Genomic DNA, 27,943 nt, shown 5'->3' with positions numbered 1-27,943 from the left:
TGGGAAGGGACAAGACTGCGTGGGGATCGCTTTTCATTCCTCTTCCAAGCTCCGGCTCCCGCAACCGACATCTCCCCGCCGCGGCATTGCCGCAGCTCGCCTGGCTCAGCCTCCGGCTCCGGCGGGAAACCAATCGTCGACGGCGGCGGCGGCGGCGTGAGGCCGACCTTCCCTCCTCCCGCCCTCCCCCCCACCACCACTTTGAGGACCAAAGCTCCTTCCTCTCGCGAGAGCCGGCTAGTAAACAGCCCGCTTTCGCTCCGCCGCCGCCGCCAGTGCAGCTGCTGCGCTCCATCCTTCCTTCCCGGCGCGGTGCAGGCGAGGAAAGCGGCCGGCTTGCAGGCGGGGAGCGCAGCTAGCCAGCCAGCCGGGCGCGTGGAGGTGAGCGCGAACGGGGTTTGCCCAGCCAACTCGCCGGCCGGGCAAGGGCAAAAGGAGAGCAGGAGGAGGAAGAGGAGGAGGAGGCGCGCTCCAGGGGTACCCAATCCGTGTCTCCAACGGGGCGCACGCAGCAGCGCTGAGCCCGCTTCCAGGCACGAGCTGAGGCCGGGCCAGCTCTGGATGTGTGTGTGTGTGTGTGTGTGTGTGTGTTTATGTGTGTGTGTGTATGGGTCTTTCCAGAGAGGAGGAGGAGGAGAAGCTGTCCAGAGCCAACCGCAACCGGGGTGCCCCGTGCGCCCTTCTTGGTTCTGCCCTTTGGTGTAGCTAGGAAGGATGCGCCCGGTGCAGGAAAGCTTGGAGGGGCTTGGGGGGTGGCGGGGCAAAGGGCGGGTGCCTGGCCAGGAGGGGTTGTGGGCTCCAGGCTGGCTGAAGCAGACGGGCCTTCTTTCCCGGGGCCAGCGAAAGGGCAAGCCGCGGTGCCTGGCTTAATCTCCGCGTCCGGGTACCCGGTCCCGGTCCGGATTCGCGTCCGGTTAGGAGAACCGGGCCGGGGAATGGGCTAGTAGGGGTGATGAACTTCCCTCCTCCTGCAGCCAGTTGTTGGAAAGGGGTCCCCAGCTGCTAACATGGCTGTTGGTGAAATCCAAGACTATATATAGAAAGAAATGAATGGCACAGAGAGAGAGAGAGAGAGAGAAGAGAGAGAGATGGATTGTGCCAAGTCACTTTCCCGTTTCACCCGCAAGCTGGCAGAGATGTGTAGGAGAATCGTTGGCGGTGGCGGTTGCTTGGCCTCTCTAGGGATTTGCAGAGGAGGTTTTGGGGGGTGGGGTGGGGTGACTCTGAGCGTGGGTTATTTCCAGGCTTAGGAGTTAATAAGTGGCTGGGTTCACAAGCCTTACCTGTAATTAACTGGACCTTGAGGCCACTGAACTAACGGTCTGGCCTTCTAGATGTGAATCATATACAATAGAATAACAGAGATGGAAGGGGCCTTGGAGGTCTTTTAGTCCAGGGGTCCCCAAGGCCACCACCCCCAGGTCCGTGGATCATTAGTGGGCTGCGGCATGCCAGCAACTGGTCGGTCCACACAAAGAAGCAAAGCCCCATCCATGAGAGATGCACAAAGAAGCAAAGCCCCATCCATGAGAGATGCACGCAGCATCTCCGGTCTGCGGAAAAATCTGTCTCCACAAAACTGGTGCCCAAAAGGTTCTGGGGCTCTGTTCTAGTCCAACCCCCTGCTCAGGCAGGAAACCCTATGGCATTTCAGACATTCCAGTCTCTTCTTAAAAACTTCCAGTGTTGGAGCATTCACAACTTCGGGGGGGCAGGTTGTTCCACTGGTTAAAATTGTTCTAACTGCCAGGAAGTTTCTCCTTAGTGCTAGGTTGCTTCTCTCCTTGGTTAGTTTCCATCCGTTGCTTCTTGTCCTGCCTTCAGGTGCTTTGGAGAAGAGCTTGACTCCCTCTTCTTTGGGGCAGCCCCTGAGACATTGGAACACTGCTATCATGTCACCCCTCCTCCTTCTCTTCATTAAACTAGAGATACCCAATTCCAGCAACCGTTCTTTGTGTGTTTTAGCCTCCAGTCCCCTGATCATCTTTGTTGCTCTTCTCTGCACTTTTTCTAATCTCGACATCTTTTTTACATCGTGGTGAGTGAATCATGAACTAGCATGGGGACTGGATTCACATGATTTTTCAGAATCAACCAGAACATTATCTGACTCTGAACTATCATGCTTGCCTTATCCCACATTCTCTTTTGGGGGTGCGTGAGTCTTACTGATTGCCCAAAGCTTGCTTTGAATTGGCCACGATAGTCAAAGATTTAAACAAACTTTGATTTAAAAACTCCCTCTTCACTAGCACCCACCGGTATTTTCTACGGATAGGAAAAGTTCCAGAGAGCAGGCTTTGGTTGCCGAATAATATGCAGCTGTGATAGGAATTGTCTACTCAGTGGGGGGAATCATTTTAGGAATCCCATCTTGGAAATGGTAAAGGCAGCCTGGCTGCAGAATAAGTCAGGTTTTGCTTTTGAAAGTTTCTGGCATGGTTGATTCCTTGAGACAACTCTAGACACTGAAGCAAAGGTTGAGTGACTTTCTTAAATCCAGTCGGATAGGTGAGTTGCTTTCCAAGTTGGAACCATGAAAAGCGTATCTACCAGTCTGTCTGTCTGTCTATATCCATCCATCTGTCCATCCATTCATCCATCTGTCTATCCGTCCATCTGTCTATCTGTGTATCTCTACCTTTTTTTCTATCTCTACCTATATCATTTATCTATCTATCTATCTATCTATCTATCTATCTATCTATCTATCTATCTATCTATCTATCTCTATCTTTATCATTATCTCTCTATATTTATCTCTATCTATACCTTTATCATTTCTGTCTGCCTATCTGTCTATTATCATCTCCCTCTGTCTCATGTCTATCTCTCAATCTCTCTCTCTGTCTTTATCATTTATCTGTCTGCCTATCTATGTCTATTATATCTCTCTCCTATCTATCTATCTATCTATCTATCTATCTATCTATCTATCCATCCCTATCTATCTATCTATCTATCTATCTATCTTTATCATCTATCTGCCTATCTATGTCTATTATCTTTCCCTCCTGTCTGTCTGTCTGTCTATCTATCTATCTATCTATCTATCTATCTATCTATCTATCTATCTATCTATCCATCCTTATCTATCTATCTATCTATCTATCTATCTATCTATCTATCTATCTATCTATCATTTATCTGCCTATCTATGTCTATTATCTCTCCCTCCTGTCTGTCTGTCTGTCTGTCTGTCTGTCTGTCTGTCTGTCTGTCTATCTATCTATCTATCTATCTATCTATCTATCTATCTATCTATCTATCTATCTATCTATCTCAGCTGTATGCCTGCCTATCCATATCTATGTATTGTCTCTCCCTCTCTCTTGTCTCTTTCCATCCATCCATCTATCCATCCATCCATCCCATTCTTTGTCAATATCAGCCACTTGAAAATGTGTGGACTTTAACTTTTTGTTTCCCATTAATTCTGAACGGTTTTTACAAGTAGTCTTTCACTTACAACTGTTAGCCTAAGCGACCATTCAAAGTTACAGTGACATTGAAAAAAGGGATTTATGACTGTTTTTTCACACGATTGTTGCAGCCTCCCCGTGGTCACGTGATCAAAATTCAGAGGCTTGGCAACTGGCATGTACTTGTGACGGTTGCTGCGTCCCAGGGGTCATGCAATCCCCTTTTGCGACCTTCAGACCAGCAAAGTCAATGGGGGAAGCCCGATACACTTAACAACTGTGTGACTAACTTAACAACTGCAGGGATTCGCTTAACAACGGTGACAAAAAAAGCTGTAAAATGGGGCAAGATTCATTCAACAACTGTCTTGTTTAGCCATGGAGATTTGAGGCTCAGTTATGTTTGTAAGTTGAGGACTACCTGTATTCTCATTATATTGGGCTTTGTAATTGCAAGGGGTTTATCTGCTGTGGTTAGGACGTTGTTTAAGGAGTATGTGCGTGTAGGAAGTAGTTTTGTAAACATTTTTATTTTGCACTTGGAACAATGTTGTTTCCCTTGGTTTTATTTTTTCAAAAGAGTGAGAAATATTTTAATTTGACAGTGTATCCACAAAGATCCTTAGCTCGCCGATGCATTAAAAGAAACAGGAGAAGTATTTTAAATGCAATATTCATCCGTCAGATGGAGAGAGTCAACTGGCATTATTTTAGGAAACTGTTTGGTTTTTGTTGACTTGAGTGGAAATTTTACATATCTTTGGAAATAAGGATTGGCATAAATGAAGCAAACCATTGAAAACAAAACAGTTTAATCATGCTGTATGAATGCATTTCGAGATTGGCTAGAGATTGGGAGTAATTATATTTCTTCAAAATAAGACTTCTGTAAATAAACAAGACAATAAAAGAAAATATGTGTAGTTCAGGGTTGAAACAAGACAATCAAAGTTTTAATAAGCCAGTTTGGTCTAGTGGTTAAGGCACTGGACTAGAAAGCAAGATACTGTGAGTTCAAATCCCCCCCTTAGGCATGAAAACCAGGTGGATGACTTTGGGCCAATCACCAGGAGATGGTGTGTTCTAGTTCTACCTTAGGCATGAAAGTTGGCTGGGTGATTTTGGCCCAATCACCAGGAGACGGTGAGTTCTAGTCCTGCCTTAAGCATGAAAGCCATCTGGGTGACTTTGGGCCAATCACCAGGAGATAGTGAGTTCTAGCCACACCTTAGACATGAAGCTGGACGATTTTCAGCCAGTCACCAGAAGACTCTGAGTTCTAGTCCTGCCGTGGCCATGAAAGCTGGCTAGGTGACCTTGGGCCAGTCACTGCCCCTCTTTCAGCCCAACTCACCTCACAGGGACATTGTTGTAGGGAAAATATGAGGAGGATAGGTGTTGGATATGTTCGCTGCCTTGAGTTATTTGTAAAAATAATAAATGTGGGATATAAATAAACAGAGGCTATATAAAGGAATGGGACGCGGTGGCTCAGTGGGTTAGGACGCTGAGCTTGTCGATCAGAAGGTCAGCAGTTTTGGCGGGTCGAATCCTGAGTGCCGCGTAGCAGAGTGAGCGCCCGTTACTTGCCCCAGCTTCTGCCAACTTAGCAGTTCGAAAGCACGTAAAAATTCAAGTAGAAAAATAGGGACCGCTCTGGTGGGAAGGTAACAGCGTTCCGTGTGCCTTTGGCGTCTAGTCATGCCGGCCACATGACCACAGAGACGTCCTCGGACAAGCGCTGGCTCTTCGGCTTTGAAACGGAGATGAGCACCGGCCCCTAAAGTCAGAAATGACTAGCACGCATGTGTGGGGGAACCTTTACCTTTTTATATAAAGAAAATAAACGACAGAAAATAAAAGAGTTAAGGAACCTTTGCCATGGATATTGTTATTTTGAATTATCTTCTGAAGCACCCTCGTCCAGAATCCTTTTCTTACAGATAGGAATAAGGAATAATTTTACCGAGAAAGTCCATATGTCTGTCTTGCGCTTCTTGGAGATACTGTGAATTGAATCTTGGCACCTTCTAGATGCAAAAAAGCGCATGCTTGAATGCTGAGTTGCAAACCTTCATTCTTATAAGAACAGGGGTTTTTTTATAAAAAAAAACATATAGAATTTGAGGAGAAGATCTGATACCGGAACTACGATCTGATTGTCACTATCCTGGACCGTTCAGTTCGATATGATTTCACCAGGTGCCGAAACGCAGTGGGAATTTTGGCCAGTGAAAGCGGAGGGTGTTGTGATGTGTGAAGAAGGCCTCTGGACATTTTTTTCCCCTGCCTTTCTGATCGCCAACAGGGACAAACAAAAGAGGCCTTTTCTTGCAGACATCGCTGAAAAGAAAAGAACAATTTGGTAAGACAATCCTTCTGAAACTCCTCATTTAAAATGGAGTTTATTTGCCATTTGATCTGACCTTAGACTTTGGTTTGCAAGATTACCTTAGGCTTGCATTTGCAGTGTTCTGGTATTTGAGGGGCTGTCACAAAGTGTGTGTGTGTTGGGGGGGGGGGTGTCAGTCTATTCTCCAAAGCACCTGAAAGCAGGAAAGAAGCAATTAGGAATGAAACTAACCAAGGAGAGAAGCAACCTAGAACTAAGGACCAATTTCCTGAGAGAGAGAACAATAAACCAGTGGAACGCCTTTGCCTTCAGATGTTGGGGGTGCTCCATCGCTGGAAATTTTTAAGAAGAGGCTGGGCAACCGTTGGCCTGAAATGGTACAGGATCTCCTACTTGAGCAGGGGGTTGGACTAGAAGATCTCCAAGGTCCCTTTCAGCTCTGTTGTTCCGTTCTGTTTGCTTCCAAAGGAATACTTCCGCAATACTAGTGCAACTAAAATTTAAGAGAATGGATGTGACCCGGATTTCAAAGAAATAGTTCATTGGATCAGGCCTTACCCATCCACGGATCTGGCAGAAATATTGAATTCTCTTTCCCTGTTCGAAAATGAGAATGGCTGGAGCTATCTGAAATGTCTGTAGTGAGTTTAAAGGTCAACAATAAAGGCTGATTTAAAAGAAACTCTTATCTTGGTGCCGGTGAATTTATGAGAGATACTGGCTGAGTTCAGACACTGAGCTAAGTCATAACTTGGTGTGTTTAACTTACCACGTTTCTCCACTCGAAAAACATGGTTGATGGCATCTTAGGAACTCAGTTCGTTCACAAGGGGCCTTGTGTTTTCCCACAGAACAGGAGTTGTGTGCAGTATGTTGTGTTGAGAAAGAGGGAGTGATCCAAAATCTCTCAGGAAGCTTTCCGGGCTGAGGGTGGATTACAATTTGCAGGCTCCATGTTTAGCAGCTTAAACCTACCTGCCTTGTATTTTTTTTTTTAATACGAAACCGGATTTCCTTGTTGATTCCCCTTTTATCACCGTGTATGTGGTATTTTTGTGCCGGAGAAGGGAGATAAATGTACATGGGCTCTCCCATTAAGATTTTTCTTACCGATAAACGTGAGCACATCGCTAAGGTAATGCAAACAGCTAAGTGGTTGAGAGGGACAATGTTCTCATTATTGCACCTTCCAAATTAATTTTCCAGTGCTGAATAGCTGCAACGATGCCAAGTCAAACCCAGGTTTAGATGTTTGCATTCCAGAAGTAATGGGAGACGAAGTATTTTTAGGATGTATGAAAAGATGGTGTGGCTTTGATTTAATTAAACCATGGGTGACACTCAGCCCATTTGATAATCGAGGAATATTTGAAAATAAGGGGGAAGTGCAGCTTACTAGTTTAAAAGGGTGTTCCACAGCCTCAGCAATTTTAAGACGAGAGGACCTTCAGCTCCCAGATATCCCCAGGCTGACTGGGGAATTCTGGGAGTCGAAGTCCACACATCCCAAAATGGCAGAATGTGAGACACATTGGTTTGGAAGAACATTGCCGTTAATAGTTCTGATATTCAGCTTTACGTATAGTTGATTTAAAGTATTTAGTATAGTTTATAAGCCAATTATTTATCTAACTGGTTTGTTTCCAAGTGGGTTGCCGGTATTTAATTTTGATAGCAGGGCAGGACCTGGGTGCTGAACTGAAATGTAAAGTCAGGGACAAATGATATAGGACAGGGGTAGGCAATCTTGGCTCTTTTATGACTCGTGGACTTCAACTCCCAGAATTCCTGAGCCAGCATGGCTCAGCTTGGAAACCTCTCCCTTTTCCCTCAGCGTGGTTGCCTCAGGAATTCTGGGAGTTGAAGTCCACAAGTCATAAAGCGGCCTAGGCCAGGGGTAGGCAACCTTGGCTCTTTTGTGACTTGTGGACTTCAACTCCCAGAATTCCTGAGCCAGCCACACTGAGGGAAAAGGGAGAGGTTTCCAAGCTGAGCCATGCTGGCTCAGGAATTCTGGGAGTTGAAGTCCACGAGTCATAAAAGAGCCAAGGTTGCCTACCCCTGACATATGAGTTGCCTACCCCATCTGGTCCATATTTGAAGTCCTTTCACCTCCATTGTTCCTTTATAAACTTAATTCATAAATAGTTGGGACTTTCAAATTTGCCTTATGATTGTACCGGTAGTCCTCAACTTACAACAGTTCATTTAGTGACCCTTCAGTGTTACAACGGCACTGAAAAAGCGACTTATGACCGCTTATCCCACTTACAACCGTTGCAGCCTCCCCGCGGTCACGTGATCAAAATTCAGAGGCTTGGCAACTGGCATGTACTTACGACGGTTGCAGCATCCTGGGGGGGATGTCATGTGATCCCCTTTTGTGACCTTCTGACAAGCAAAGTCAATGGGGGAAGCCAGATTCACTTCACAACTGCAGGGATTCACTGAACGACTGTTGATGAAAGGTCGTAAAATGGGGCAAAACTCACTTAACAGATGTTTCATTTAGCAACGTACATGTGGGGTTCAATGGTGGCCGTAACGTGAGGATTACCTGGACTAGCCTTCTGTTAAATGCATCGGACCTCTAGATTATGGAGAGTCCTCATCTAACAGCCATTTGTTTAGTGACCATTTGAGGTTATAACAACACTGAGAAATGTGGCTCCTGGCTGATCCTTTAGTTGCTGCAACTGTTGTAGCATCCCGACAGTCAGTTCGTGTGATCAGAATTTGGACACTGGGCAACCGGCATGTGCAGATGGTCCTCAACTTACAACAGTTCATTTAGTGACCGTTCAAAGTTACAACAGTGCTCGAAAAAAGTGACTTACGACCGTTTTGTAAAGTGATGACCTTTGCAGCATCTCCACGATCACCATGATCAAAATCCGGCCGTTTGGCCACTGGTTCGTATTTGTGACCTTTGCTGTATCCCAAGATCTCGTGATCCTCTTTTGCGACTTTCCGACCAGCCAAGATTCGCTTAACGACCATGTTTACGAAGTTATCAACTACAGTGTTTCACTTAGCAGCCATGGTGAGGAAAGGTGGTAAAAGGAGGCAAAAACTCACTTCAGCAATGTCTCACAGAACTTTGGGCTCCGTTGTTGGTCGTAAGTCAAGGACCAGCTGTATTTATAGTAGTTGGTCCCCTGATTGCCATTTGCAATCTTCGGAGCCAGTTTACAAGAAGCAAAGTCGATGGAGAAAGCTGGATTGGCATAACAAATATGTGACTCGCTTAACAACTGAGGAGAATTGCATAACAACCGGGGCAAAAGAGGTTGTAAAAATGGGGTGTGACTCGCATAATCACCTTGCCTAGAAATGGAACTTCTGGTCCCTATTGAGGTTATAAATGGAGGACTACCTGTATATTCTTTCTACCTGAAAGGCTGAGTAATTTTACTCCTATTCTCTCCTAATCCATTTAGCACATTTTATGTCAGGGGTCCTCAAACATGGCCACTTTAAGACGTGTGGACTTCAACTCCCAGAATTCCCCAGCTAGCCATGGCTGGCTGGGGAATTCTGGGAGTTGAAGTCCACACGTCTTAAAGTGGCCAAGTTTGAAGACCCCTGGTTTATGTGATTGTGTTCACACTTTTTTTTGCTCTTGCCACTGAGGATTGTTAAAAAAAATAAGAAATCTACTTCTAGCCCTTGGAATCCAGCGTGGGTTTCTACAAAACAGTGTCGGCTGCTAGTAGAATATTTGGAAATAACGAGACACAAAACTGTGCTAGGTCTCGGTGCAACCACACAACAATATTACAATGCTAAAAATAGGAAATAACGCATGCTGAGCAGATGCCAAGCAGCAGTCTGAAAACATCTGGTGGTTTGTGCCACTTGGGATTAGTAGAATGAGTTAATAAGGAAACGCCTTAGGGGTGGGTACGATAGGCAGGTTGAGGTAAGACAAATCCAACAACTGTGTGTTTGTTTAAGAGCTTTATTTTCAGGACTTGCCCTGGGCAAATTTGGATTTTGAAGTCTGAATATTAATCTTCGGAGAAGCAGGAGGATGCGGTTAAAAAAAGAAAAATCAGCTTTCCCCTTTCCCCCTTAAATCACAATGACGTTTGAAAGAGTTGTGTGCAGCTAGTCTTACAACGGCTCATTTAGTGACTTAAAAGTTAACAGCAACACTGGAAAAAAATGAGTTAGGGCTATTTTTCACACTTAATGACCCTCGCAGCATCCCCGTGGTCACGTGATCAAAATTCGGACGCTTGGCAACTGGGTCATATTTATGACGGATGAAGTGTCCCGGGGTCACGTGATCCCTTTTTGCGACCTTCATACAAGCAAAGTCAATGGGGAAGCCAGATTCACTTAACAGCCGTGTTGTTAATGTGGCAACCGCAGTGGTTCACTTAATAACTGTGGCAAGAAATGTCTTAAAATGTTAAGTTTCTCTTTCTTAGCAACATAAATTTTTGGCTCTGTTTTGGTCGTAATCTGAGGACTCCCTGTATTGTTTTAAGAAGTAAGGAGGGTATAAGCAGCAAAGGACTTTAAAAGGCAATATATTTTTAAGGATCTTAGCTCCCTGAAAACAATTTGGAGTGTAAAGGGAAAATCGTTGGAAACAGGAGTTGCCGTAAAAAGAAACTGGAGGTTTATGATCTCTTTTAAGGCCTGGGACAATTATAATTAATAGCAGAAATAAACCGCCAAGTTGTTTGAAAGCGTCTAAGGAATATATATCTGAGATTAGAATTATGGCTGGTTGACAGCTGTTGTAGCTTTTTTGGGTGATATACCTGTGAAATAAATATCCACGGGCACAAACACACTGGATTTAAATCTACCAAGAATACCACAATTGCAATTTTACTGGGTGTTTTTGTTTTTCTTTTGGTCTGCTTGAGTAGAAGATCTTCAAAAAAATAGCCAGGACTTCATTGAGTTATTTGACCTTCTGCAAACTGAGAAGAACAGGCAGTCCTTGAATTACGACATTCATTTAGTGACCATTCAAAATTATAACGATGCTGAAAAAAACGTGACTTTGATTGTTGCAACATCCCCATGGTCACGTGCCCAAAATTTGGGCACTTGGCAACCAGCGTGTGCTTAACAACTGTTGTAGCATCCCAGGATCATGTGATTGTAATTTGTGATCTTCCCAGCTAGGTTCCAAGAAGCCCAGTCAGTGGGGAAGCTGGATTTATTGAACTATTTATTGATTCCCATAACAACTATAGTGATCAGGCACAACCTGATATAATGCTGTTTAGATACATTTATGCATATTAATAAGAACAATATACTTTTCCACATCTTTTTTTAACCTTGTTCATCAAGAAGCTTTTTTGTGTGTGAGATCTTCTGCTTCCTCCCTATAACCCAGACCAAGGACATCATCGTTAATATCCAAATTTTCTAGATCCACTTCTAGATCTTCAGTGCCAGATACAGCTTTCTTCCCCTTAGTTTCTTTTAGTTCTCTGGAGTCATCTCAAAGTGACCCCCCCTAAAGGCTAAAAAAAATGAAACCATAAGCTTTCAGATGATACCGTACATGTGTGTGGTCTACAAAAATCTACGCCAAATGGTACTCGTTAGTGTAAGATGTTGCAAGGCACCCTTCGGTTTTGCTGCGGTTCCCAAGGGTGCTTTTGCAAAAGGCAATTGGGCTTTCTTTTTGTTTTTTTTCCTTTGAAGATTAATAATAATAATAATAATAATAATAATAATAATAATAATAATAATAATAATAATGATGATGATGATGATGATGATGATGATGATGATGACGATGATGGAAGGGACCTTGGAGTTCATCTAGTCCAACCCCCTGCTCAGGCAGGAAACCCTACACCATTTCAGACAAATGGCTGGCCAGTCTCTTCTTAAAAACTTCCAGTGTTGGAGCATTCACCACTTCTGGAGGCAGGTGGTTCCACTGGTTAATTGTTCTAACTGTTTCTCTTCTCCTCCAAGAAGCTTCTTCAGTTCTGAAGGAATGGCGGAGAATGGAAGGACTGATATTCTTTATAGTCACCTGGTTGTTAGTGCTCTCTCTGAGTGCTAAGCTTTCTTGGATGAGAAGGAAAACGTCTTCAAGAAAAAAACACAAGAGAATCCAGTTGCCTTTTGAGAAAACCATGCCTTTGATATATAACCATGACCTGGATGATTGAGAATCTCCATAGGCCTTTTGCTGCCATATAGATCAGGGCTTTTCACCCTTTTCACCCATTGTACCACTTTTAGGATATGGCAACATCCGAGTACCAACAGTCGCCTAGCAAGGTGTCAAAAGCTTGAGGACCAAAAAAAGGAAAAAAGGCATGAAGGTAGTTCTCGACTTACAACAGTTCGCTTAGTGACTGTTTGAAGTTACAATGGCACTGAAAAAAGTGCCCTGCAAGCTACAGCCGAGCAAGACACCTGCCTGCCTGCCCGGCGGTGCTCTTCCTCCTGTCCGAGATTTTCCTTGTTGTGAGCATTTCTGTTGAAGATTGGCAGCAGGCGTGGGGTGGGGGTGTGTTTGGTTTTTATTTTCCCCCCTCTGCTGGGTGGTTGCAGCAGGTTTTGGTCACTTCACATGACCCTTGGACACCGACCGTCATAAATATGAATCAGTTGCCAAGCATCTGAATGTAAATCACAAGACCCTGGAGATGCTGCAAAATTCCAGCTGATTGCTGCTTCTTCTGGGTTCAGCAGAAGCGCCAGGATCAGTGCCGAGCTACAGCTGGAGCCTGGTGCTGATCCTGCCTCTTCCGCTGAGCCCTGACAGCCCTGAAGAAGTGCTGATCCTGACGCTTCTGCTGAGCCCTGACAGCCCTGCAGCTCCAGCCGTCTCTCGCTCAGGCTTGTGTGGTGCTGTTCAGCTCATTCCCCTCCCCCGCTATCACTTTTCTAGGATGGTCGCGTACCACCTGCCAGGTGCCAATGTACCACAGGTGGTACCCGTACCACTGGTTGAAAAGCCCTGATCTAGATCACTGCTGCTCACCCGGAATTCTGCAGCCCTGCTAACTTTTTTTTCCCCCTTGTGGTCTTCTCTGAAATAATCCGCAGTTCTTTGGAGCAGGAACTTAGTTACTATTTTCAGGCATTTTTTTCCCCCCTGAACTTCATCGATAACTCATTTCACCTAAGCAGTTTGCACGATTTTAGTCAGCTCATAGCATAACTAAGAGTGGTTAGTCTCACCCCTTTTTTTTCCCATCATAACATCCTACTGTGGATTATAACCTTAGTTGTTATTTGTGCGTGGCAATAGTTGAAAGGAACATTTAAAAAGCTGTTTTGGAAAATATTTTGGAAATCCTTGGTTCAAAATCTTAGAGGGGCCCTTGGTGCTCTCTGAGCCTGGTGGTTTTCTTGCAGACGTTTCATTGTCCAAACTAGATAACATCATCAGTGCTAAAAGGAAGTGGAGTCTTCTCTTATTTTTATATATTAGTGCAGGGGTGTCAAACTTAATTTCATTGAGGGCCGCATCAGCATTGCGGTTGCCCTCAGGGGGCCGGGTGGGTGTGGCCAGGGTGGGCGTGTCCTACTGGGTAGGCGTGGCTAGAGTGCGTATGGCCTACTGGGTGGGCGTGGCCAGCTCTACATGGTTCGCATCAAGGGTGCCTATGGGGGCCTGGGCAGGAGTGGGACAGATCTGAGGGTCTCTGGCAGGAGGAGGGTCTCTGGGCCAGGGCCAAGGCAGTGGGGGCCGTTCCCTCCCTGTTTCCAGGATGGCTTCGCGGGCCACATGAAACCACTTCGCGGGCCAGATCCGGCCCCCGGGCCTTGTGTTTGACATGTCTGTATGGCTTGCCCAGTCGGCGTAAGAGCAAACCCCACTCCCTTCTAGCACTGACGATGTTACCTAGTTGGGTAATGAAACGTCTGCAAGAAAACAACCAAGCTCAGTGAGCACAACCTTGACCAGAGAATAGGAGTTGGATAACTGGCTTGTTTAGGCAGCTGTATTTTCCAGTCCAGCAGCTTGGATAATTTATAACCGTATTGTTCCTCACTGAACATGGGGCATCCTTGCTGAGGCTGATGGGAGCTGTGATTCAAAATACCTGGGGGAGATTTGAAATATGAAGTCCTTAGTGTTAATAATAATAATAATAACAAGTTGGAAGGGACCTTGGAGGTCATCTAGTCCAACCCCCTGCTAAGTTCTTGGGGAGCACCAAGGATTCCACATCTCAACCCCGAGCTACAAATATTCTCTTCTCTCCGATTTGATAGAAGCTCTGATAAGACATTTATTGCACACACCAGCGTTGTAACACTGAATATGACCCACCTTTCTAGTTGTGGGGATTGCTTCAGGTTTTTCTAGGTAATTTTACTTTCATTTGTTATATATCCTTTCCCTGCCTTTGTATCAAATTAGGTCACTCACACAGCCATTGAACGTGTACATTTGTGTATTTACTGTAAATGTACAAATATGTTCGTATATTTATAGTAGAGGCACCAGGAGGATCTATATAGAATAAAGTATATGAGATTCACTTTTGGTTTTTAAACTCATCAGCTGAAGCGGCAGAAAACCGAAGTCTTCCATTTATTTATCTCTTGCTTTTAGTCTCCCTCTAAGTCTGCAGTGAAATTTCAAATAAAACGGTCATTGTTCCTTTCTGACGCTCTTCTAATACTCCACTCAGGATTGGATCATTACGGGAAAGGTTATTTTAAGAGACTTTGCTTTCTGGCTAAAGGCTGGGAAAGTAATCTGGCCAAAACATTACGTAGGAGTTGTCTGCACTAAATTAATTCCTTATTTGGCTTAGTAGCTGATGAAAGGTCTGTCTGGAGCAACTCACATTACTCTAAAGTTTGGGCGCAGCTTCCTTTCATTGAGATTGTCAGCAGAGAGCTTCACCGATGGGATGAAGTCACTCAAAGTCATACCTCTTTCGTGTGATTTATTGTTTTGGCTCAATCATTGTAGCTGCCTGTGTGGTTTCCATTCATGGCTCGTATTCTGCATTGCCCCAAGAAGGAAAAGATGGATGTGTTTCTGAAGATCACTTTCGTTTGTGGAAGATTTCTCTGGCTTTGAGATGGACAACCATCTTTGACATTAATTGTCCAGGGAGGTCCATATAAAAAGGAAAAACAGGAATTCCGTTTTTCAGATGCATGAAACCCCACCCTGTTGAAGGAAAAAAATCTTCATCGGGGTCCAGCCCAAGCCAGGAATAATCAAAATGGAGACTGCTTTAGAAAGAAGGTTGTAGTTTATTGAAGAGGAGAGCCAGACAGAATAATGGCTCTTGAAAAAAAATAAAGAGAGAGAGAGAGAGAGAGAGGGAGGGAGAGAGAGAACACATGTAGTAGGGAGTGGGTTTTTATACCTTCTTGGGTTTTTGTGTGGAGTTCTTCCTGTGTCATGAACTTTAACCTGAGTCTGAGTATGCCTTTCTGGTATTCTGATGGTGGTGGATTAATCCGGGGCTTTTCAATCAGTGGTACGGGTACCACCTGTGGTACATTGGCACCAAGCAGGTGGTACGCGGCCATCCTAGAAAAGTGGTAGCGGGGGAGGGGAATGAGCTGAACCGGTGGCAGCACCGCACAAGCCTGAGTGAGAGACGGCTGGAGCTGCAGGGCTGTCAGGGCTCAGCGGAAGTGCCAGGATCAGCGCCAGGATCCAGCTGGAGCTCGGTGCTGATCCTGGCGCTTCTGCTGAGCCCAGAAGAAGCAACGATCAGCTGGAATGTTGCAGCATCTCCAGGGTCTTGTGATTTACATTCAGATGCTTGGCAAGTGATTCATATTTATGACGGCCACATTGTCCCAGGGTCATGTGAAGTGACCAAAACCTGCTGCAACCACCCAGCAGAGGGGGAAAAAATAAAAACCAAACACCCCCCCCCCCCACCTCTGCTGCCAATTCTCAACAGAAATGCTCACAACAATGAAAACCTCGGACAGGAGGAAGAGTGCCGCTGGGCGGGCAGACAGGTGTCTTGCTCGGCCGTGGCTTGGGGGGCACTTTTTTCAGTGTCATTGTAACTTCGAACAGTCACTAACTGAACTGTTGTAAGTTGAGGACTAGCTGTACTTCATCACTTTTTTCCTTTTTTTTTTTGGTCCTCAAGTTTTTGACACCTTGCTAGGCAACTGTTGGTACTTGGATGTTGCCATATCCTAAAAGTGGTACAAAATGGGTGAAAAGGTTGAAAAGCACTGCATTAATCCTATTATGTCCTGTCTTAGAGTTTGGGTGGGGTATGTAGATTTTAAGGGTCTTTGTCTTCCTAATCTCTTCAGCTTCCAACTGGAGAGCTCCAACCTTCCTGAATGGATTATGACATCTGCATTTCTAAAAGCTGGTTTCTGCCGAGTTGTCTGGCTGGGAGGATGTGTGGAGAAGTTTCTGCCTTTTTTAAAAATCTTCTCCATTATTCCTTTGGGGAAATATATTCTGCCTTTTTCATATTCCCCACAATATTTCTTTCTCTGGATTATTCCCACAACCCCAAAATAACATTTTTACTGCAACAACTCTGAAGATTTGGTTACACAGCTGAATATCCTCAAAATTATTATCTCTGTCCGTGCTCAGGTCACATACAGGCAGCCCTCAACTCCTGACCACAATTGAGCACCACTAAGCAAGAGTTATGGAGTGGGTTTTGCCCCGTTTTACGACTGTTCTTGCCACAGCTGGGAAGTGAATCACCGCAGTTGTTAAATTAGGAACCCGGTTGTGACGTGAATCTGGCTTCCCCGTTTCATTTGGCTTATCCAAAGGTTGCAAAAGGGGATCATTGCAAGTATACGGGCAGTTGCCAAGCCTCTGAATTTTGATCATGTGACCCTGCGGGGATGCTGCAAAGGCGGCGACTGAAACACGGTCCTCAGTCCCTTTTTTTTCAGCGGCTGTGGTAACTTTGAACGGTCACTAAACCAACGGTGGTAAGTTGAGGACTTGCCTGTGTTCTGGTTTAACGTCTTCTCGATTTGACATCCTGGTGCGTTAGGAAGAGCTGGCAGCCGACCGTGTTATGTGCGCCTCTCGGGGAATTTGGATAGCGACCTTTAGAAAACAGACAGCAGATGGAAAACGCAAACAGTAAGCTGTGTTGTGTCTTTCCGTTAGCAAGCACAACCTGTGCATTTGGAACAGATGCAGTGGCAAATGGCTGCTCTGAGAAGGTAGAATCCTGGCGAAAGTTTGGGATTGGCAGCCTTTCCCTAGCAGTTGCAAAGTTCCAACGTTGGCAAACTCAGCCACTTGGCTTATTGGCGACACCCGCCGTGACGAACGGCGCAGGCAGCCCTCGGCTTACGACCAGAACAGAGCCCCCAAATTTACGCTGCTAAGCGAGACATTTATTAAGCGGGTTTTGTCCCGTTTTACGCCCTTCCTTTCCTCCCAGGGTTGTTAAGCGAACCCTTGCGCTCATTAAATGAGTAACCTGGTTGCGAAGTGAATCTGGCTTCCCCCGTTGACTATGCTGGTCAGAAGGTCACAAAAGGGGGATCACGTGACCTCGGGACCCGTCATAAATGTGAATCAGTTGCCAAGCCTCTGAATTTTGATCATCTGACCGTGGGTGATGCTGCAGTGGTCGTAAGTGTGAAAACCGGTCATACGTCACTTTTTTTTTCATTTGGTGTGGTAACTTTGAACGGTCGCTAATGAACTGTTGTAAGTTGTGGGTTACCTGCACTTTGTAATGGAATTAACCAGTGGAACAACCTGCCTCCAGAAGCTGTGAATGCTCCAACACTGGAAGTTTTTAAGAAGAGACTGGACAGCCATTTGTCTAAAATGGTAGGGTTTCTTACCTGAGCAGGGGGTTGGACTAGATGACCTCCAAGGTCCCTTGCAACATTATTATTGTTGTTGTTGTTGTTGTTGTTGTTGTTATTATTACAATTTTTTGGTCACCTCTGTTTTTGGCATTGAGTTAGTGTCTCGTGTTCAGAGGTACCCAACCTTTTGTGAACCAGGGACTGGCTCCACGGAGAGAGGTTTTTCTGCAGACCGGAGGGTGCGTGGTTTTGTGTGTTGCCCGCATCTTCTGCATGGGACTTTGCTTGTTGTGTGGCCTGGTTGCTGGCATGCCACAGCCCGGTACTGGTCATGGACCAGGAGTTGAGGACCCCTGCTCCAGTGTACAAAACGTAATGTTAGCAAAACCAGAGAACTGTAGAAGGTAGCCATAAGCTGGGAGGCATCTTCAGATGTTTTGATGTATCATTCCACAATCTGTTGGCTTTGGTCTTGATGATCTCTGGTCCAAAACCTCTGGAGAACATGTCTGTGGAGATTCTCAGTCATCCAGGTCATGGTTGTCCCAAAGGTGCTGTCTGCAAGGAGTACAAATCCTCCCATTTCCCACCATCCCGTCAGAGCTGAAGAAGCTTCTTGGATGAGAAGTGAAACATCTTCAAAGAAAAAAAATGAGAAAGTCCAGTTGCCTCTTGAAAAAAGCACGTTTGGGACTCTGGAGAACATCAACGTTTAGGTCTTTTATTCACCTGTGGAAAACCGAACATTAAACAAGTAAACAGGATTCTCCATCAACTTCTAATAAAATTAGTTGAGGAGCGAGATTGCGTTGTTACCCCTTTTTTAACTTTACAGATGGTCCTTGACTTCCAACAGTTCATTTAGTGACCATTCAAAGTTACAACGGCACTGGAAAAAGTGAGTGATGACTGTTTTTCACACTTAGGACCATTGCCGCATCCCCGTGGTCAGGGGTAGGCAACCTTGGCTCTTTTATGACTCATGGACTTCAACTCCCAAAATTCCTGAGCCAGCATGGCTCAGCTTGGAAATCTCTCCCTTTCCCCTCAGCGTGGCTGGCTCAGGAATTCTGGGAGTTGAAGTCCACGAGTCATAAAGTGGCCTAGGCCTAGGCCAGGGGTAGACAAACTGGGCTCTTTTATGACTCGTGGACTTCAACTCCCAGAATTCCTAGGGCCCGCATGGCTCAGCTTGGAAACCTCTCCCTTTTCCCTCAGCATGGCTGGCTCAGGAATTCTGGAAGTCCACGAGTCATAAAAGAGCCAAGGTTGCCCACCCCTGCCCATGGTCATGTGATTTATATGTGGATGCTTGGCAACTGACTCCTATTTATGACCCGGGGTCACGCGATCCCCTTTTGCGACCTTCGGACGAGCAAAGTCAACGGGGGAAGCCAGATTCACTTAACAACTGTGTGATTAACTTAACCGCTGCAATGATTCAGTTTACAACTGTGGCAAGAAAAGGCATAAAAGATGACTCATAGAGAAAGCGGATTTGTCTATCATAAGGAAAGATTCTTTTCCCTCCTGTGTTCCTGTAAAAGGGGGCCAAACTCACTTAAGAAATGTCTCGCTTAGCAGTATAAAGTTTGGAATCAGTTGTGGTCGTAAGTTGAGGACTACCTGTGCTAGCGCAGTGGTTAGAATGCAGTATTGCAGGCTAATTCGGCCCACTGCCAGCAGTTCGATCCTGACTGGCTCAAGGTTGACTCAGCCTTACATCCTTCTGAGGCCGGTAAAATGAGGACCCAGACTGTTAGGAGCAAGAGGCTGACTCTGTAAAGTGCGCAGAGAAGGCTTCAAAGCACTATGAAGTGGTATATTCCTTTCCCCCCTTCCTTCCTTCCTTCCTTCCTTCCTTCCTTCCTTCCTTCCTTCCTTCCTTCCTTCCCTCCCTTCCTCCCTTCCTCCCTCCCTCCCTCCCTCCCTCCCTCCCTCCCTCCTTCCTTCCTTCCTTCCTTCCTTCCTTCCTTCCTTCCTTCCTCCCTTCCTCCCTCCCTCCCTCCCTCCCTCCCTCCCTCCCTCCCTCCTTCCTTCCTTCCTTCCTTCCTTCCTTCCTTCCTTCCTTCCTTCCTTCCTTCCTTCCTTCCATGATGCGCAGTTCTTAGAAGGCAGCATTGCAGGCTAACTCTGCTCACTGCCAGCAGTTCAATCCTGACTGGCTGAAAGTTGACTTAGCTTTCCCTCCTTCCGAGGTTGGTAAAATGAGGACCCAGATGGCAATATGCTGACTTTGTAAACCGCTTAGAGGGGGCTGTAAAGTACTGTGAAGTTGGTACGTAAGTCTAAGTGCTGTTGCTCTTGCTATGTCTTAGCCACCCTCAAGAGGTGGTGGTTTTATGTCCTGTTGTAAGGAAAGAGCTGTCCCATTCTTGTTTATTGCCCAGATAGAGGGAACAGATCTGGCCTTATGCTAGACAAATTGGCTTTCTCCGTGAGTCATCTTGGGTAGCGTCATAATTTTGATTAGCCTTTTGTTCCTCTTCCTAAGACGAAAATCACAATTTATATTGCTCACACTCCACAGGCAGGAGAACTGGGGTCCAGGGGACGTGACTAAAGGACACGTTTTCAGAGCCCTAAATTGCTTTTCTCCAGGTCACGCTTATCTCCTTATATCACCTTTTTTTCTCTCTCTCTTATGAATTAAGATCTGTGTCATGTTTTTGCGGGTGCTTCCTTTTCTCTGGCAATAAAAACAGGGCCCGCTTTTGTGAAATTCAGTCCCTTGCAGGCAGCAATGAAAGCGTCCCTGAATTCATTCGAGATTATGTTTCCCGTTCCTCTCCGATCACATTGGGAAGAATTTTCAACGTCAGCTTTATCAATAGTCCCTTCTTTGCAGACTGGACGCTTGGGTGGTGATGGTGGGATTCCCTAAGCCAACTAGGACTGACCGAGAGAATAGAGGATTTGTTGTCCTCCACTTGTGACTTTTCCAAAACAACTTTCTCATGTGGGCCAACTGTTTGGATCATGTGTTTGGTGCTCCGTGGGGCTGTTAATCTGTTTGTGTGCCGTGACTTCCCAGCTGCAGCTACACGGCTGGTGTTTTAACTACAAGGCCATTATATTCAGGCTGCTTTTATTTTGGGGCGGGCGGGCGCTGAATGTTCCCTTCTGTTTCTGTTTCAAGATTTATTTTTTAAAAAAAAATAAAAATAAAATAGCAGGCAACTCGGAGATCTATTTGGCGGCTAGCAGCAAGTCAAAACCAGCTGCAAGAGGCGGGCTGATTGATGGAAGGGAGGGGGCGAGGTTTACAAGTAGTCCTTGACTTACAACAGTTCACTTACTGACCGTTCAAAGGTGCAGCGGCACTGCAAAAAGTGACTTAACGACCATTTTTCACACTTAACGACCGTTGCAGCATCCCCCAGGGTCTCGCGATTTACGTTCGGATGATTGACAACTGACTCGCATTTATGACGGTCACAGTGTCCCGAGGATCCCCTTTTGCGAGCTTCTGACAAGCCAAGTCCATGGAGTCACCGGATTCACTTAACAACCGTGTTAGTGACTGAACGACTGCAGTTGTTAAATTTTTATTCCGTTGACCTTTCTCGCCACCGTTGTTAAGTGAATCGCCGAACTTGCTAAATTTGTAACCCGGTTGCTGAGTGAATCTGCCCCCCCCCCCGTTTACTTTGCTCGTTCAGCAGGTTGCAAAAGTCGATCACGTGATCCGCAGGACAATGCAACGGTCGTAAATACGAGTTGGTTGCCAAGTGTCTGAATTTTGATCACGTGGCCGTGGGGAGGCTGCATCGGTCGCAAATGCGAAAAATGGTCGTAAGTCACTTTTTCAGCGCCGCTGAAACTTCAAACGGTCGCTAAACAAACTCTTGAAAGTCGAGGACTATCTCTAAATATCTGGCAATCGTCCGATGACTTTTTGGCATTATTCTGCAGGACACCCAAGGCTGCTGCAGTCTGGTGTCAAGGCTGAAAATATTAACACAAATTGCTTAAAAAACACACACACCATACACACACACAGCATTGCTTCCTGCATGATTCAAGCTGGGCTTATTCATTTCAGATGGTCAGAGGTGTGTGAGTGAGAGAACGTGTCACCTTGCCAAACGACATTGGGAGGAACTCTGCATTCCCACCCTGGATTTGGGAGGAGGAGAAGACAAGGAACAATTTTTATTCCGTTGAGTAATTATTATTTTATGGGCCCTGTTTCGTTGCAGGTTACTATGGCAATGACTGCAGGGACTGCAACGCCTTTTCCTATGAGCAACCACACCCGTGAGCGAGTCACGGTGGCCAAGCTTACGCTGGAGAACTTTTATAGCAACCTCATCTTGCAGCATGAAGAAAGAGAAACCAGGTATTTAGAGGACCCATCCTGCTTTAATATCAAATCTTTGGTGAGGTGCAGACATGGGGTTCTCCGGCTGGGGTCACCCTTTGGTTGGGGACAAGAACGGACTGGCGGGAACCAAAATAATGAGTTGTGGGCTCCTTGGTGCTCTCTGAACTTAACCATGGCCTTCAAGAGAACTTCCTTCCAAGTTAAGAGTGGAGTCCAAGGAAGCCTTTGGCCGCCTCCATCTATGTGGGCATCTCCAGGCCAATCCATTATGATAGAGGAGAATATTTGTAGCTCAGGTTTAACTGCGAAGTCCTTGGTGCTCCCAGAGCTTGGCTTATTTTCTTGCAGATGTTTCATGACCCAACTGGCTAACATCATCCGTGCTAGGAGACAGTGGGGTTTGTGGAATGGAGGAGGAAGGGAAGGAGAAAAGGAGGAAGAGGAAGAGGACTGTGGGGTCCTTAGTGCTCTCTGGTTGTTTCCTTGCAGACGCTTCATGACCCAACTAGGTAACATCGTCAGCATTAGAAGGGAGAGGAGGACTGTTAATAGAGGAGAATATTTCTAGCTCATAGCTTACATGAGGGGTCCTTAGTGCTCTCTGAGCTTGGTGGCTTTCTTGCAGACGTTTCATTACCCAACTAGGTAACATCATCAGTGCTAGAAGGGAGAAGGGCTTGCAGAGAGGAGGAGGAGGAGGAGAACTATTACAATTTTCTCTTCCATCATAATTGATTTGCCTGCAGATGTCCACATAGATGGAGGCAGCCTAAGGTTTCCTTGGATTCCACCCTTACTTGGAAGGAAGTTCTCTTGAAGGCCATGGTTGCCCACTGCCCATGCGACTCGAGAGCAATCATTTATTTATTTATACCCCAGTTTTTTTCCTCCTGGTGGATAATAACGCAGAATACTCAACTTCACAGTGTGAAAAGTTGGAACCCCAAAAATAAGCTGAACAAGTAGGCAGCATCTAAAATGTAGCACCCTGACTAGTATATTGCTAAGACGTTCAAGAAGAGCTTGGTGGACACAGGTTCTTCTGAGGAGACCTCAGCCACAGAAAGCTACTAAGTGACTTTGGGCCATTCTTTCTTATTTCATTTGCCTGTTGTAGGGAGAAATGTTAAAAGGAAGTACTGGAAGAAGGATGGCATATACATCAAAGGTAGGAGTAGGCAACCTTGGCCCTTTTATGACTGGTGGACTTCAATTCCCAGAATTCCTGAGCGAGCCATTGCTGAGGGAATAGGAAGAGGTTTACAAGCTGAGCCATGCTGGCTCAGGAATTCTGGGAGTTGAAGTCCACGAGTCATAAAAGAGCCCAGGTTGCCTATCCCTGGCCTAGGCCTAGGCCGCTTTATGACTTGTGGACTTCAACTCCCAGAATTCCTGAGCGAGCCATTGCTGAGGGAAAAGGAAGAGGTTTACAAGCTGAGCCATGCTGGCTCAGGAATTCTGGGAGTTGAAGTCCACGAGTCATAAAAGAGCCAAGGTTGCCTACCCCTGATCTAAGGAATAAATGGACTGGGTTAGACCTGGTTAATGCTTGGATAAGAGACCACCAGGAAACTGGGGGGGGGAGGGGGGAGAGGAAATCTCCAAAGATGGAGCATTTTCATATTGTTGCCAAGAAAACTGCAGATTGACCTGGATTTCATTTAGTGACTCTTCAAAGTTACATTGGTACTAAAAAAAAAGTGACTTAGGACTATTTTTTTTCATACTTACGACTCTCCTCATGGTCACGTGATCAAATTTCAGACGCTTGGCAACTGTTTCATATTTATGACGGTTGCAATGTCCCGTGTTCATGTGGATCCCCTTTTGCGACCTTCTGACAATACCCGTGCTGCTAGCCTAATCACTGTAGCAAGAAAAGTCATAAAATGGGGGCAGAAGTCACTTGCCAACAACTGTCTTGCTTAGGAACAGAAATTTTAGGCTCCGTTGTGGCCATACGTCAAGGACTACCCCTATTTGGAATGGGTCTGCGTAGCTACGAGGAGGCAAGTTCAAGTCCAAAGAGACTTTACCGGAGCAGCAAATAGAGAAATGTCCTCACAGTTTGTTTTTCATTGTGGAGAATCGTGTACAAATGTTAATTTTCTTTTAACGCTTACTTAACCAGAAGACCAAGGCAAGCTTTGTTCTTGGGCACAACCGTTGTTACTCTTCAAACACTTCTGTTGACAAAGCGTACCTCACACACCTTGTTTGCCAGCTGCAAACCTTATCTGGGTGGAGATGATTTGGCCACAATTGCCTAACCTTTGGCTATCTCCGGTTGAGACTTTCACAATGCCTTTTGTCTGAAAAGTTGGCTTCAAAATTCGATTAGGAGCTGCGGCAGATCCAGCATAATCTGTGATCACATCCAGTCAAGTTGCATTATCAAGACCCCTGAGGCTCAGCTGATGTCTTCTTGATGGACATCTCAGTGGTTCTTCTTCCCCTAAATTTATTCTTTAAAACTTATGGTTTTGCAAGTGATGGAAACTTTTTCGTCCGAGATGCAATTATCTGTGTTGGACGCCATAACGTTTTTTTTTTCATTGTTGCCCCTTTCTTTCTATAGGTAAGTCCTCGGCTTACAACAGTTCATTTAGTGACCCTTTCAAGTTACAACAGCACTGGAAAAAACGACTTAGGACTGTTTTTTCACATTTACAACCGTTGCAGCATCCCCACGGTCACGTGATCAAAATTCGGATGCTTGTCAGCTGACTCATATTTATAACGGTTGCAGGGTCCCGGAATCATGTGATCTCATTTTTGCCACCTTCTGACAAGCAAATTCAAAGGGGAGGCCAAATCCACTTAACAAACTGTGTTATTAACTTAATTGCTGCAGTGATCCACTTAACATCCTCGGCAAGAGGGGTCGTAAACCGAGGCAATGCTCACTTAACAAATGTCTCACATAGCAACAGAAATGTTTGGGCTCAGTTATCACCGTATGTTAAGGACTAGCTGCATTTGTAAACTGTCTAGGATCTTGGATTGCAAGTTATAGAAATAAATATTTCATAGAAAAAAATAGCTTTAAAACATATCTGGTTATAGCAATTGGTTTATTCCCTTAAATAGCACGTTCCCTTTTTCATTGCTGAATGGCAGAGAAATTAACTAGATGAAAATGTTTTGCAAATATATTGGAAATAAATTTGGGAGAAAACTGCCGTAAGACATAAAAGATACCTTACTTATTATTATTTTTTCTGATACCTTGATTTTTTTTTCTGGTCTCGTATCAAGCTAAATTAAATGCTTGGTATGATAGATCCACTTAACTGCAGGTGTTCCTCAACTTATGACCACTCTTGAGTCCAAAAAATATGTTGCTGAGTGAGACATCGGTTAAGTGAGTTTGGCCCCCTTTTACAACTTCTCTTGCCCCGTCTGTCAAGTGAATCGCGTGGAGTTGTAAATTAATAACACATCAGTTAAGTGAACTTGGCTTCCCCCTTGACTTTCCTGGTCGGAAGGTTTCCAAAAGGGGACACTGCGACCGTCATAAAAGTGAGTCAGCTGCCAAGCATCTGAATATAAATCACGTGACCATGGGGACGCTGCAATGGTTGTAAGCGTGAAAAATGGTCCTAAGTCACTTTTTTCAGCGCCGTTGTAACTTCGAACAGTTACTAAACGAACTATGGCGACATACCTCCATAATGTACAGATCGGTGCTTCTCAACTATGGCAACTTTAAGACGTGTGGACTTCAACATCCATATGTCAGCGCTGCTAAGATTGGATGTTTTTGCTCTGACAACAGATGGAGAGGCAACCATTCTCTTCTTATGTTTTACTCTTAGAGTTAGAGTTAGAGTTAGATGATGCTGGGGGGAGGAATGTGCACGAGAGTTTAGCTAGACATAACAATATTGAACCTAGTGTGAGAACCAAGGTTATTGAAATAAGAGATGATAAAGAATTGGGCTGGAGAACTGGAGGGGAAGCCTGCATTTCAAACTAATTGGAGAATGTGATTTATGACTGTTCATGGGGGGAGGGAATTGTGCTTTGATACTATGTGCTCAGGGGAGGGGAACTCAAGCTAGTTTTTGGCTTCGACTATGTTAGTGGCGATGCTATGCTACTCAAATAAAGTTTCATTAAGGGAAACGATGCCTCGAAGTTCTTTGAAGAGTTTCATCTATCGGAACCATGACACCAGAATTCTGGGTGTTGAAGTCCACACGTCTTAAAGTTGCCAAGCTGAGAAACTTCAGTACAGACTATGATGCCTGGGTTCAGACGTTCCACTAAGCCACGGTACAGTTTGCTTGGCTTCACTGTCAAATGGATGCAGCCATTTGCGTTCCTTCAATCCATCATGGCCACGTGGACCGTGACTTCACGTGGTGCTTGAATCCTGCAACGTCTCTCTTTCCCATTTTCTTGGTTTTGGTTTAGCATCCCGGAAGTGGAGGGAGAAATTTGGCCAGGTTGTACTTATAAATAAATAAATCCCTCGCCCCCCCACCCCTCCCCACCCCGTCTCAAGTACAAATAAAGAGATCTGGATGAGAACTTGAATAATGCAACAGAAGTAGAATTTTGGAATGAGAAAGACTCTCTCTTTCCTTAAGTGCTGATCTCCATAACTATTAACTTGGCTTGTGTTGTGTAACTCAAACCTTGGACCTAGCTTTCTGTCTCTGAAGTGAAATGACCGTTATTTTTTTCCAATTCTACAATAGATTAGAGTATTCTTTATTGGCCAAGTCTGATTGGACACTCAAGGAATTTGTCTCCCGTGCAGAAGCTTTCAGTATTCATGCAAGCAACAAAGTGATAAATCATAAATCATAAGATAACAATCATGTGTCGTAAGATACAAGCAACAAACTGAAAGTCATAAGATACCAATTGTTGTTAGCTGCAAAGTCGTGTCCGACCCATCGTGAATCCATGGACAACGTTCCTCCATGGATACCAATAAGATACCAACAGGAGTCGGCAATAGGAAAGATGAGAAGGATAATAGTAGTACAGTCCTACTACATGCTTAGATATCCTTAGGCATAAGACAGTACTGTGGCAATTACATGTTTAACAGGGTGATGGCAGGGGGGAAAAACTGTCTTTGTGTCTAGTTGTTTTGGCATGCAAAAAACAATGGCTTGCAAAAAAATGTGGGTTGTTTCATCATATGTGATGTTTTTTTCCCCCCTGTGTGTGTACCTCCAACTTAGGCAGAAGAAACTAGAAGTAGCCATGGAGAAAGAAGGCTTAGCAGATGAAGAGGTAATTCAGACACTCACGAAGCTGCAAGTTTTTATACTTTTGTTTGTTTGGGATTGGTACAATACTTAGTGATTTCATAATTTGCAGGCAAATTTGTGTGTGCTTTTGTTTTAATAATATCAGCCAGAAAAAGTCATCAGAAGCAGTAAATGGGAGAAAGGGCAAGCAAAAAAAACACACACACAAAAAACCCAGAATGTTTTCAGATATACACACACGATTTCTATTAAAGGAACTGCACTGTGATAAATATTTTGTAGGTAAATAAATAAAATAGTGATAAGGGCCCCCCTGTTAGAACATTTATGTCAGGTAGACGTTAACATTTACAAGATAATAACTTCCTCATATTCCATATACACAGATAGTCCTCAACGTACGATGATTGGGACCAGTGATCACAAGTCAAGGACTACCTGTATTTTCCAGAAAAAAATAAAATATTAAAATATTAACAGTCCTTCTGTCAGGAAAACACAAACTATAAACCGTGATTATGATAGTCAAATTAAACCAAGTTAGATTCTCCTTTTGTACAATTCAGAGTTTACCCATTTGTGGAACTTTTACAGACGCATCACTTTCTACTACGGCCATATATCACAGAATGAATTATTGATGTACTCTATATATTAATGTTTAATAGGAAATATATATATATATATTAAAGGTAAAGGTTCCCCCGCACATGCGTGCTAGTCGTTTCCAACTCCGTTTCAAAGCCAAAGAGCCAGCGCTTGTCCGAGGACGTCTCCGTGGTCATGTGGCCGGCATGACTAGACGCCAAAGGCGCACGGAGCGCTGTTACCTTCCCACCGTAGCGGTCCCTATTTTTCTACTTGC

The 27,943-nt window shown here is 44.9% G+C and overlaps 1 protein-coding gene across 1 annotated transcript in view; it reads left to right on the top strand.

The window, feature by feature from the left end:
- Window positions 1-251: 251 nt before the first annotated feature.
- STK38L (serine/threonine kinase 38 like) overlaps window positions 252-27,943 on the top strand; it is a 51,166-nt gene continuing 23,474 nt past the window's right edge. Inside the window, exons 1-3 of the mRNA XM_083365553.1 lie at window positions 252-381; window positions 21,723-21,862; window positions 27,049-27,100. Of these exons, the coding sequence (XP_083221679.1) occupies window positions 21,729-21,862; window positions 27,049-27,100 (186 nt within the window). The 5' untranslated portion in view covers window positions 252-381; window positions 21,723-21,728. The remainder of the gene's footprint in view (window positions 382-21,722; window positions 21,863-27,048; window positions 27,101-27,943) is intronic.

This window comes from Vipera ursinii (genome assembly GCF_947247035.1).
Source record: "Vipera ursinii genome assembly, chromosome: 6".
NCBI lineage: Eukaryota > Metazoa > Chordata > Lepidosauria > Squamata > Viperidae > Vipera > Vipera ursinii.
The sequence above is the reverse complement of the archived record's forward strand: the minus strand, read 5'-3'. Positions and strand labels throughout refer to the sequence as shown.